The following is a 14,313-nucleotide window of genomic DNA, read 5'->3' on the forward strand; positions in this document are numbered from 1 at the left end:
AGGCTATTCGGGATGTTTTCAAAATGATGAATGCTGGAAGGGTTGCTATTCTCCAGGTGAGCAAGGAGACTTGGGCTCCTGGTGCGATTATTGCTTTCAATAAAAGTCCTTATATCTGAATCTGTCTTTGAAGATGGCACAGCCACAGCCTGCCCTTCTTTTTCTTGAATTGCCATCAGCTCCACAATGGATTTGGTTTCTCCAAATCTCAGGAATTGCTGAAGGGTAATGATCTCTTCTTCCCTGGACATGATGGCCCAGCGGTCCAGCACCTTGCCTGCAGCATCCTAGAGGCCATATCAAAGAAACAACAAAGACAAACACAAAGAAAAAACTTATTGATTCTGCATAATTATTGAATTCAATAGAAGGTGCTCTGCTGCCTGAACATGAAACGCTAAGCTCAAAAAACAACACGCAAACAGCATTAATAGAACCTGACCAAAAAATGCAAACTTTCCAGCCATGCAAACATAGTAATTAGAGTCACAGTCAGAGAAACAGATTGAGTTTAATAATGTCAGAGCAAACAAAATGTAGACCACAGGGCTCTGTGATCTAAAATGCTTTCAACACTTCTATTTTAACAACAGTGATCTATGTACAATGCTACTCTTTAGCATACATTAGTGTAAAACATGAACTGCTGCTGGGCACTCCATTGTAAAATATAGAAAATTGTACCTTAATTGCTATTAAATGGTGACACTACAAGAAAGAGCTAAATAAATGCATTTGATAGATTTGCTTCTTAAATATAAGCAGACATAAGACTGAAGTCACTCATGGGCCATCTTACAAGAAATTTTGATGCAAGGCAAAAAGTCTTAAAAATAGCACATAACACTTGTACCTTATTTTTTTTTTTCTTTTTTTTTTTCCATGACAGCAATACTGTAAAACACATTCATTATAAACTTGCATCACAAGGTAGAAATTGGGACCCTGGTTTAAAGCATAACTGGACTATTACTGGCAATTGATTATAAGCTTGCAATCTTTATGGTTTAGACTTAAGAGATGACTTTTTTGCAGTCTTGTTATAAATGACAGTTAAAAATATGTAAAAAGGAAGCATCTGATGGATGTAGATAGCATAAATGTGTAAAAATGTTGTCTCTTAACATTGCCTTCTGATAGCAAGGGAAAAATCCAGGGAGAATACACATCAGTAATCACTAGACTATCTGTTGTTAAATATACATTAAAAAGCATTTCACACTTTCATTTTTGCTAGTAAGCATGAGATTTGCCTGAAGGTAGGACTTAAAAATTCTGCAATGTAATGTCAGGCAATCCATTCCAGCATGTATTGATAAAAACATATTAAAATACTTATATAATGAATACATCATTTTATTGGCATCTTTCCTTTTGGGCAAATGCTGGACATAACATCAGCACAGTAACTATAACCAACAAGCACTGTTGCAAGCCATCAAATCAGAATTATTCCAATGCTTTCTCATGCATTAAACAGTTTGAAAGCCTTGCAAGATAATCCTCTGTACTGTCTCTGATCTTTCAAAATCTTGAATCTCAGCTTCAGAACTTCATCCAAACACTTTGGATTACACACTATTGCAAAAACCACTAGCTCTTGTTTGATTATGAAGCCTGTGAATCCCTTTCTTGTTTTTTTGGTTTTTTTTTTTTTTTTTAGGTCTTACTTATTTATTTATTTTACTGTCTTCAGTCTTCAGAAGATTGATTTTTCCCTCCCCTCACGTTTTCTATAGTACGGGAAAATGCAATTTGCCCCAAAATAGTAAAGTATATATTTATTTGCTTACAGCTGGTTTTATTAGTTCAGTTCTGATCTGTGTTACCTCTCTGGATACAAAGTTAATGACGAAGGTCAATGCCATGTATCTTAGATGCGACTATAAAACCTTTAGAAAGGCTCCACACATGACCATTCACAATCAAACCTTACAAGACTATGAAACCCTCACAGCAATTAATTATGGAAAATCTTACCCAGCTGACCCCAAAGCAAAGCCCCAGAAACCATTTCTGTGCAGCAAATGTTCAGCGTATATTTACACAGTGATGAAGGAAACACCATGCCGCAGATGCTGGTCCCGGGTTGCAGCATGAGTCAGGAAACATCCCCACCTTTGAACACCTTAAAGCACTGTGGACATCTCTAATTTCTATGCCGTCCCAGTTCTACCTATCTGATGGAGCAGTATTTTACAGGCAGTCAGTGCTATCTAGTAGAAATCATCCAGAACACCAAAAAACCCCACCCAACAACAAAACAAAGTGAAACAAAACAAAATCAAAATGGGACAAGAGGAGGGAGGAAAAAACCACACCACAAACAAACAATTAAAGGACAGGTTCACATTTTAAAGTTCTAACATTACATTTTTTTCCCATTCAACTAACTTTGGCTACTCTCCCCATGAGTGTGACCTACGGCTTCTTACATCTACTTCTCCCACAAGCTCCCCACAGCCATACCTGTTCTATATTTGAGTAATTCCTGCCCAGAACTGCAAAACCTGACTCGGTTCACATTCTGGTCTCTAGGCCTTCGCTGCCACCTCTGACCCAATCTATACACACATATTTCTAATCCCAAGCCACGAGCATTAATTCCTTCTAATTGTAACTTGCATTGTTTGAAGATGGAAATAACATCGTCTAATTTACACTGCTTACATGTATTGAATTAGGAATCCTGTCTGCAGCCAGCTGCAGGCTGCTTTGTAATGTACTACTGGTAGTAATTTGTTTTGTTTTTGCTTTAATTTGTAAATCATTCACAGGCTTATGTAACAGATGGATGCTTTACAAAAACGGATATTTAAGTAAATAAAAACTAAATACAGCCAGCAGGACAATAACTCACTAGAATAGCAGGTACAGATCCTGTAACAGACTCCCACATGCGAGTGGAAAGTGGTACGGCACAGTCCCTCGCCCGGCGGCAGCGCACCCAGCCCTTTGCGTACACAGACCAGGCAGACATGGTCTAAACACGAGGGCTCCCAGTATGCTTTCGGGGAGTTATTCTGCAGCTTAACTCGGAGAAGCCGGCAGTTGGCTACACGAGCTACCTCTCAATGAGACGCCACTGCCCTTTGTTTCATTTAGCCTCAGGATTTGCAATGAGGAGGGCCAGGCCTTCCGCAGCTGCTAAGTCCCACTGATCAGAGGAACTGGCAGTCAAGGGTGTGATTGTCATGGGGTTACCCTCGCTGTCATAGAAACAGTAGGGAACCAGAATGCTGCTCTTAAATGATCCGTGCCTACGCTTACTAGTTATATCGAGCTATACCTTGTTAATTTTCAGCAAGAAGTTGTTTGGCTCCCCCCCCCCGCCCCAGCAAAAGTAAAGAAAAATTGCACAGATGCCTGTATTTCATAGAAAACACACTAATGGATACCGTGTAGCATATGCTTCAATATTTACATAGTGACGGCTTTCCATAAATCATTGTATTATGCAAAACTAGATAAAGAGCGAATAGGAATGTCATTTTTTGATAAAACTTAAAATTAACAAAAAATCTAACCATTATCCCCTTTGAATTAAGCTATAACTAGCTAGGGATCTCTCTGTATATGGTAATACTTGATTAGAGGTTCAAGTCCTTTCTTACATGTAATCGATTTCTTGTTTCTTACAATCTCTCACGCTAAATTTTCTCCCCAAAGCCATTAAATCATATCCACATTTAAATATTTCATGACAAAAGGTTCCAATTTATATTACTTTTTTCAGCTCACAACTGATTAAGCCAAGCCTCCTGTGACAACGTGTACAAGGAAGTCAGTGAGTATAGAGATACCAGTGCACGCTTACAGCTCTAAGCCAGGCAAGGAAGCCCAACCCGTACAGCATACAGTGATGCTCTTCCTTCTTTGCCTAAACAGCCTTGTTTTCATTTTTATTTTATTTTATTTTATTTTGTTTTGTTTTATTTTATTTTATTTAAGACGTGTGTGTAGCTGTCTCACAATTTCAGATGGAGAAAATCTTTTAATCTCTAAATCACATGAAATTAACCTCCAAGGATACAAGACATAATCTTGAATCTTTTTCTAACTCTAAACACACGCTTGACTCTATTATTTCTATAGATACAGATTCACATACACACATACTACATTAGATCTATAAAGTAATGTCATGGTTAATCACCCTGAACCTGCCTTCTCATTTTTGCTGACTGTATGTTAGGAAGAGATGTGTAAGGATGTTAGGGTACATCTCGTCTTAAACTTCTGGGTCAGATAAAACAAGTGATGGCTGTCAAGATGATTATCTTGGATGATATAAACAGGCTACAACAGAACATGGACACAAACATCACTTTAATTTTTAGGAGCTTAATTGGGGAGGATTGTGATGAGTCTTAATTTCCTGAGGGCCTTTTAGACTTTACAGATTTCAAACCCTCCCAATGTAAAAACTGCCTATTTAGAAAATAAGGACAATCTACACAAACACACACTATAAACATATACTGTAAACCTCAAACTTTTGTTATGAAATAAGCTGCTTTAAACTCTCACTTTGTGAGAAGCTCCATTGACTCCTGTGCCTGCATTACCTGCGGGTCATTTTGTATGTCTACACTCACACGGACACATGTGTGTACATATACACAACACACCACAGACTTTTCGCATTTCTATTTTTATTTTACTAATTAACTTCTTGGCATAGGTAAAATCTATATATACACCTGGCTGACTACATAGTGAGAGATGATTATACAGGAGTTGAGAGGAATAGAAAAATTAAAAAAAAAAAAAAGTTAAAATTGCTTCTTAAACAAGCCTTATGTTCTGGGAAGCACTCAAGGGTTATTTTCAGGCACTATTGTGATAACTTCCGAGAACCACTCAAAGTTATATAGAAAAACACACTGCTAGCCTTCATGTTTTAGCAAGTGTGCATACGCACCATAAACTGCTGCTTTTGGTGCATATCAGCTAAGTATCCATGTTACAAAATATTACATAGATACATGTTTGATTAAATAATTAAGCAAGCCTAGTGTTTATGACAAATCTTTCTTCTAAAAGCCCTTCTTAAACAGCCATATATTTCCTAGCTGATCTCAAAGAAACATTTTGAGCGCAGCTGTAAGAGTTGAAAAGCAGACTGAAAGATATTTGTTCGGTCATACTATAATTGCAGAGGATGGTTTTAATTAGGGTGTAGACAGAAAAAAAAAAATCAACATTTGTTTCTAATAAAGAAAAGCCTACATAATTTCCATGATTTAGGGTCTGTTGTTTTTGTTTGGCTGAATTTCCCAGGAGCATCTCTTTGCTTCCCAATTAAATTTCAAGCTGTTACACTATGGGTAGTCCTACTACTCCTGGGGTAAAAGTTACCGAAAGCGTGCAGCAGCACACCAACTCACATTAGTACAGATGGGGCAATGTGCAACACCTCTTGCTGATTTTGGCTAACTCCCACTGACCTCAATAGGACAGAAGGAAGCCCTACATAGACACATACACTCACACATACAGTCACATACTCATTTTCCTGATAGGTGTTTTTCCCATGCTGAACCTAGCTCACCTTTGCCCCTGTAAACATGAAGAAAAGGTGTGCATGCTTGCTTGCTGTGATGACACATGTGCAACTGATATGAGATTTAACACACCCAGCCTGCAAAGAGCCATGGTTAAATTTTTTCCCCCCTCATCCGTCACTTCTCATCCACCTCCCACCAGCCCCCCTTCACCAACTGAAACCATATGAAAACAAACTCATGTTTAAGTGTCAGCAGTCCTTTCCTTGAGTTATACTGCCGCAGCAGTAACAAACACAGTGCAGCACTACCGAGTTCTCAGTCAATAATGGAAATCTTTATCTTCTGGCTTCACTGCGGCCTCCACTCTGCTAGAAAAATCAAAAGTGATAGATCTTCCTCCCTTCTGACACCCCCTTTTTCTTACCTGTTGGACTCGTTTTCTTTGCCCCAAAGACACAGGGTATGCGTGAGGATATCAGCATGTTACAGCAGGGGAAGAGAAGCCTGTCTTTTCCCAAAGAATCACTGAGAATGACACTGGCAGTATGTATTCAAATGAAGAGTAACATGAAGGAGATTTTATTTACTTCTATGCATGGTTATATTTACTTTTGCTGCCAGGTTTGTAACGGTACTGGCTCTGGTTGCTCCTGAGACTCCAGATCTCCTTATGCATTCAGCAGTAAAAACCTTTGCATTTTGACCAAAAAGACCCCCAAAGACCCTTGCAAGCTTTACTAACTGATATTGTAGACACCGGGTCAAATCTGGCTGCACTTTAGATCTGGAGTAATTGCACTTTAAATCCAGAGTAATTCCACTGACCAGGTTGGAAAGTAATTTTGACATAACTTAGCCCTGAAGCACGATGTGGAGCCAAATCTGTTTGAATATATATCGGGGGCGTACCACCATGGTGGAGCACAGCGGCTGTGTAACGATGCACAGGAGCACTGCTCAACGGTTTCGGAGTGAAAGTGAGGAACACCATGTCCTGCTGAAACTGCAGATGGAACGTAAGGAGGTGGAATGCAATAACCGCAGCTGAAACCCAGCCAGGACACCGCCGTTAACCACCCACGCTCTCGCTAAATGGCCTACAGGGTCTTTACTGACCAAAAGTATGCAGGTCCTCTGTTTTATATCTCATCCCAAAGACACATGCCAGCAGCACAGACCCCTGCACAAGCAACCTGCTGGAGAGCCGGTTCTGGACTAATTTGCAGAGAGTGGTATGAAAATACTGGATGACTCCTTTCAGGAGTCACATGACTCCTTTCGGGGACTGAACTTCCTCATAGGGCACCCCAATTGCAGAATGCCTTTTCATTTTTCAGACTCACCAATCTTAAAATACAATTGAGAGCATTGCCCTGAAAGGTGGTGACACTCAAGTCAAATGTTGAGGGGAGAACGTCTCTTACTGTTTTCAGAAAAGAAACACTAATTTGAAATCTTCCCTGCTCTTCATGAATGTGTATTCACCTCGGCAACTCCAGTAAAACTATTAGGATGCAAGGGCACTAGTTTTAAATGCTTCTTCTGATTTTTAAAACATATTGTTTGACTTTTGATAAAATATTCACTTTGTTATGGAATGCTCTTGATTATGGACCAGATAAGAATGTATAATTCACAAGATGATGATTTTTTTTCTTATTTTTTTCTGAATAACACTGCTTACAGCATTTTCATTTTAAAAAGTATGATAGATCACTGTGGGGTTACAATATATTTAATCACAGCAGTTCAAGCTTCATTTAATCATAGCAACTACATCAAGCTTCTTAACAATTGAGTGCCTGACAATTTTTTTTTCACAGTAAACCTCTGTCGTCCACACTTGGAGGAAAAGAATCTAAGCAAAGACAGAGCCTGATGCTCTTCTTGCATTTATTAGTTTTACAGTGATATAACTTCTTTGATGTCAACAAAACTTGCTTTGATTTACAACTCTCATGTTGGTGACAACTATTAAACAGCAAAATCTGTCACTAATTGATAATGGTGGAATGCCTGTTAGCGTGAATACACATTGATTCAGTAGCTCCAAGAAGATCTAAAGTCATCTTTCAGAAGTTGTCATTATCTCATTATTTGACATTTATTTTGAAATAGCAGTGCCACTTCCCACGTATTTTGCTACTCTCCTTCCAAGAACTGCACAATTTTCAAATGCAAACATTTATTCCTTTCACCATCACTTCTGGTTGAGACTTTCAAAAGATTTCTAAAGACTTTCCTAAATGAGGAGTTAATGTGAGGTAACCACATGCTTTATGGTATCTGCTCACGAAAACAGTTTTAATGCACGCTAAAGGTGAAGCATTTTTTCTCATGTTCATCAAATGGTAGAATATCAAGATTTTATAGAAACTGGGTATTGAAATTCCTTAAACAACTTTGAAATTCACAACCATGGACTCCAAGTATAAAGGAATATTTTGATACCTTTGCTTCTCTACAATTTGTGAGAGTAGAAAACTCATTGAAATGTCTCTGAAGAAGCTTTGCCACTGACTTGTGGCAAGTGACAGAGTGTTTGCCCTTAGGCAGACACAACTCCTAGGGGCAATCAAACCACCAAGCACACAGTGTATGAAGGCAAACATTTTAGACTGTATGAGGTGCCATGCGGACTTTTCAGGATAGGATGTAAACAGAGACACCAACATGGCAAACCACTGAAATTATTCCAGCTATAAATTAACTTTAAAACACAGTTTTGCATGTAAGTGGGTAGGAAATACGCAACATGCACATAACCATAGCAATGATTGATTTTCATACTCACTTTCACCAATTTTTGCATATATAGTTGTCCGGTTTGGTATGCCATGTAAGAAAATTTACTTTGATACTATCAGTCCCTGACATCACTTGTGGTTTTACTGTTTGGTGTCAGTGCTGTGTAACTCACCGAGAAGTTATGTTTTCTGTGCTCTGGCAGTCTTTCAGTAAATTTAGTAAGCTACTTAAGCCTCTCTTTCTGAGCCTCAGTTTCACCACACCGAAAGAATGACACATAATTTTTATCAGAAACAGGAAATATTCACAACAAGCACCGATGAGCAATCTATTGTATTTGCAATATGCACAGCCACAAGAGACACTCAGGCTCTCTTCAGCCACGACCCTCCCCAGTGCACAACGTGATAACACAAACAAATCATGTCTGACATCTTTGCTCCATCTAACATGGACCGCACCAAAAGCAGGGAAAAAGACATCTAACAGTCAAGTCAAATCAGTTTATCAGATGCTCCTTTTCTCACTTTAAATCTAAACTGACTAAAGCCATAACCCTAACTGGAAAATGTAAGCAAAAAAAGCTAAGTCTTCCCAGGCTTATACGTAAAACTTCCAAGGAAGTCAGTAAGAAAATTGCCTAACCAGGGGAACTGAGAAGTTGCCCAAGGACAAAAGCACTGGAGTAAAAGTGCCAATAAGTTATACTCATAAATTGGATTTCATTACATGCTTGGTTTTCTGATTGAACCCAAATTGTGCCTCAATAAGGGGATTTAGCTGTCCTATATGCTGGGTATATGAATGGCAGCAGAACCGGGAGATTGATTTCCATCTTTAGTATTCATTAGGGGACTATGCATTATTACTTGCAATATATACAACACGATCTTAATGAGGCCTTTTTCCTTTGATTGTTTACCTAAAAAAATTACACCAAAAAACCCCAGGTCTGTCATAGGTGGCAACGTGATGCAAAAGGGAGACAGCAGGGTGCAGAAGTGACACCAAAAAGGCAAAGGTCACTGGAATATAAAAATGCTGTGGTACATTAAGTGAACTATCTGTTTGCACATATTAGAGGCACTGAAATGCAAAAGAAAGTGGGGGAAATTATATTACAGTGTGCAAAGTAATAATAACTGTGCCTGCATGTCTTAATACCCTCTTGTCCCAGCAGTCCTGACTTTCTAGGCAGCCCACTTCTCCACATTAACAGTAGTCATTTGGAGAGCAGCAAACGTGCCATTAGAAGCACTTTTACAAGTGTATATTCATCCACCAATTAGCTTAATGTGGCCGCTTTCTGCATATTTTCTATCCAGGCTTGCACAAATCTTATTAATATTTCCCCCTAGCGCTTTGACAGATTACCTTGTCATTATGCATCCTGGAGCCTTTTAAACAATATGGGTAAACTACTGTTTGCGAGGTTAATGACAATTATCCCCTAATTACTGCATAAGTCACTCAGTCCACTTTATCTCATAGGCAGGGTTCTGCTCTGTGTATCTGCCATTGTGTCACTGTAAATGAATCTTGTATAGCTATGTTTATCTGTCGTTGCCTTGTAAATTACACTGACAGAAGAATGAACAAATTACTGTGTGTCATCACTTAAATACGGCTTCTGATAAAAAAAAGTCCCACAAGCACAGCACTTGAATTTTAGCCTGATCACAATTAGTAAACACATACTGAATGTTTTAGGAGATATATTTAGAAGTGGATGGGACACAGTGTGGTGGAAGAAGGCTCTGAAGGGGTAAGCCTAAGGGCGGTAAAACAGAAGAAATATAGAACACTACAGTAGTAGCAATTCCATGATCACCTCCTGAGAACTCTTCTGCTAATTTAACAGTTGATAGATGAGCCAGTGATATTTTTCCAAACAATCTTACCTTCAGAGCTGTGCCGAATTCCACAATTTCTGTTGTTAAGACCACAGCCACATAGGAATTTTTTTTTAGCTGAGAAACACAAGTTGGAACAAAAGTAGCATTCATAAAACCACAGGCAATGCTGATTTAATGGATGCATTTCAGAACAATATCAAAGAAGACTAATAATTTGGATCGTGCCTGCCCTGACCAGTCCTAGCGACTCCAATAGGACTGCTCAGTGCACAAGCCAGGGCAGAGTCTGGCAGGCAGCACCTAAGTCAATGTATCGATTAAAAAACAAATAAAAAATTAAATTAGCACATTGCCTACTGTTTTCTACAGTGCCTGCACTTGGAGTCACCTCTTTGGTGTAATTAGAGTTCAACAGAGGTAGAGAAAAAATTCTGAGTTCAATTCACCCTCTATGGATTGAGGTAGTTCTACCTCAGGAGAGGAAAGCAGAATTGGCAAATACCAACTTCCTGGTAGATTCCATTTTCTGAAGCAATTTAAGCCACAGTTAAGAGCACTCTACTGGTATGATGTTACTGAGACCAGATATGGCCTGCTTTGAGAAAGAAAGCTGACTTGTTGCTGACCTTGATTCCTTCTTTCACCAAAGACAGGCCAATGACTTCAACGAGGAGCACATACACAGTCAGTGCTCAGAGGCAAAGTAAGTCTATGGTAAAGAAAGTTAAAACAACAGCTGCTTTTTAAACAATGCGTCTTTGTATATTGGTCTTGGAGACGTAATTGATTGATAGCCATAGGAACCACAGTCCTTCGCAAACAGTGTAAGTGAGACAGTGCATTTCCACTCGTCCCGGGAAGGTCCCTTCTTGAGTGAAAGAACACCTTTTAGAACTGGTTTTGGAATGCTGGCTATCACATTAACTGCAAAGAGTTAGTAGCGAGTGTGCTGCTTGTTGTGACTCAGGCTACAAATTTCATTTCCTCAAGCTCAGTGCAGTCTCAGCACGTGAACTTCCTCTCACCACTGGCTTGAGCAGGAACTGAATCCTCTCACTCTCCCTCAGACATTTAACTCTTAGAACAAGAGTATTTCCCTGCTTGCCAGGGGAATGGACGATTCGTGGAGTGAGGTGCTCTTGTAGTTACTTGAATGAAACTGCCCGCTGTGCAGCTTGCAGGAAAACCAATGCATAACAATGGGTATGTCAACGCTGCATCCTGCAGCCAGGTTACACAGTAATGCATTTTGTCAGCTTCTGGGGACACACTTTATACACGTATATATGATACATTCACAACTCATATAGGCATTGATACGATAACGTTACATATTTGCATATTTTAAATGTATTTGATTTTGCCTTATATTTTACACACCTCCTCGTTCAGCTAACCTTCCCACTTTATACACATCCTAAAATATGTTCAGCCCCAGCTTCTGACCAGTGCAGTACAAAAAAAAGTGAAGTCAGGAGGACAACATGCAAATCGGAGCAGAATTGATTCCTGAAGGGTAGCAATGTAAGACTGTTTAAGCTGCTGTACAAGAAAAAGGAAATGTCAGGATTCTTCAAAACCTGGTGATTATTTACTGCAATTCAGCAAGTTATACCAACACTGAAAATCTTTTTATCAGAGCAAAGTGCACACTTATTTTGTCGGATTATGCTAGTGTCACATCCAGAAAGAATAGACAGAGATAAAACAAAATTACTGGTATTACTGAAAATAAAAGTGGTTTGAATGGAACATGGATGAGGACAGCACCTCTGACCATACTCTCAGTATAGGTTGGAAGAAAAAGCTGCAGTGAGGTGGTAAGAAAATGTAACAACCATCACTGCCAGGGATAACTGAAAAGACTGATCGATTTTGAGTAAGCACTACCTCAAGGGTTTTGGTCCCACTAGGATTGATCTTTGTGTCTGTCCTGTATTCAGTCGATGCAACTTTCAGCAGGGTATCCACTGCAGAAATAAATGGAAGTGCTGCAGTAACCCTCCACCCTCCAAGTATGTTATTTTCTCTCTATGCTGAAGGAAAAGCAAAACCAATGTGGCTGATGGTAAGGTGCTAGGCAACACATGGTGTAAAATATTTAAGGACCCAGAATATTGTTATTGTCATGTACAATATTATTTGGAAAAATGCATTTCTAAATTACTAATATTTCTCTTTGAATTTGGAGGTTCTTTGGCCTCTGACCTTTGCTAACAGCAGAGAACCTCTGCAAGACAGAGACAAGTGTTATACACTCGTAATAGGTAAGTTGGCAGTCCCACCAAATGAAGATAAGGATTAATACCTGTTTTCTATGCAGGCAAGAGTGGGCCCTAAATGCAACATTAACCTTTAAGGGCAGGGAAACAATGCTGGCTGCTCCTGGGGAAAACTGTGAGACCAGTTTAACTGAGCAATTTTTACAAGAAATGCTGGCAAAACAACAGAATGAAATTAGGTGACAGCTAAGAAAGCCGTTAGGAGAAACATAGTTATTCATGCCAGTTAGGATCTTTAAAAAAATTCCATATACTGTGCAATTTTTTGCTTTTGCACATTTTGGGTTTCAACAGCTTTCTTCAAACAATCTCTAGAGATACCGAGTTACTTGCAGAGAAGTCTATTCATTAAGGAATATTATTTACATAGGTATTATTCAGCTTTGCCTGAGATCTTTTACATTTAAATGAAAGAATGTACCTTTGATCTAAAACTGATTCGAAAAGCTTAAGTGATACTTCGTATGGACATAGATCAGCAGGTGGTAAAGGTTGAGGTAAGCAAGAAAACACTACAAAAATTAAAATGTACATGGTGTTAACAAGACAGTCAGAACATTACTTATGAAAGGAAATTCTGAAGAGGAACATGAACACTTAGAATGATACTGAATCCATTATTTTTGTGTATCAATTATTCATCATTTCCAGAGAATTTCACACAGTATGGACTTCTAGCTACTATTTTCAGCTCTCCTGTACCTTCAGTACAGGAAGAACAGAAACACATTTTTCAAGACCAATTCATGTTGAGAAGGACGCTGGAAGATATGATACATATCCACAGTATGGACTAGGCAGAAGAATAAGCAAGACAATGCTAAATATTGGAGATTAACAAGAGCCATTCGCTGGCCTAACTCTCTATTTAGGCAAAATTCCCGTTTTTCAAACATAACGGAAATTCTGCTTGAGTAAAGTCTTCAAAGTAATTTCCAAGGATTTAAAGAAGGACCTAACACATTAAACAGAAATCTCATAAACTACAAACAATTGTCACCTGAAAAGAAAGCCAATCTTTTCACATTTTTAACACCTTCTCATATTGTATTCTCAGAGAAAGAGGTAAAGGTGGGCAGCCTCGAGGAAACTGAAGCTTTAATCCTAGACTCGCCAGCCACTTCTTGTGTATTCTGGACAAATCACGGTCCTTCCATGTCTTAGCTCCTCATCTTTAAAACCTGCAGAGACAACATTTCCCCTTACTTCATGATGATGTTGTAATGAAAACCACGCCAGACTTTGAAAGGCTGAAGTCAGTGGAGCCCTACGTATATGTAAGCTGTAATAAAGTTTATCATGAACTTGACCTGCCTTTATGAATATTCAAACAACTCTGTCCTGCAGTAAGGTTTTAAATGAACTGAGCTACAGAAGAATTGAAAAGAAAAGACAGACTTAGAAACAGGCTATCCAGAGACCTGCAGTAACATTCACACTCCCCTTTTCAGTGGAGGGCAGTGGGACGTGGCCAGAAGGATTCACTCCTATGATATTTGGACACGTAAGCTACGATCAGTCAATGAACGCCTTTTCTAGTTCATCCTCTCAGAGAATGACCTTTATTACACTATATTGTGATTGTTTCATTCATGCTTATTATGTTCAGAGCTTCCCAAGTGAAATAATTCTCAAATAAAAATACCAATCCCACTTCCCCAAATGGACACCAATAAACTGTCATTAGATTACTTGTAGCGCAGCAAACTCTGAAGGAAATAACGGCACTCAAATATTTACAAGTTTCTTTTGATAACTTTACAAGCCGCCCTCTTTCCCCAAGGGACAGACCACTTAACACAGAAGAGACTCCCCTGAATACAAATATTTGTTGCAAAGCAAATAAAATGAATTATTTTCATAAAAAGAGAGCAGTAAGAATAGCTTGGCAAAATGCAAGCAAAAAGTAACTTTTAA

General features: G+C 38.9%; 1 protein-coding gene across 1 annotated transcript in view; it reads right to left on the bottom strand.

The window, feature by feature from the left end:
* The window catches only part of BNC2 (basonuclin 2), a 234,307-nt gene that overhangs the window by 24,442 nt on the left and 195,552 nt on the right, over nt 1–14,313 (bottom strand). The window contains exon 4 of the mRNA XM_009891513.1: nt 4–287. Within this exon, the coding sequence (XP_009889815.1) occupies nt 4–287 (284 nt within the window). The remainder of the gene's footprint in view (nt 1–3; nt 288–14,313) is intronic.

Source organism: Charadrius vociferus, unplaced genomic scaffold (genome assembly GCF_000708025.1).
Source record: "Charadrius vociferus isolate BGI_N301 unplaced genomic scaffold, ASM70802v2 scaffold198, whole genome shotgun sequence".
NCBI lineage: Eukaryota > Metazoa > Chordata > Aves > Charadriiformes > Charadriidae > Charadrius > Charadrius vociferus.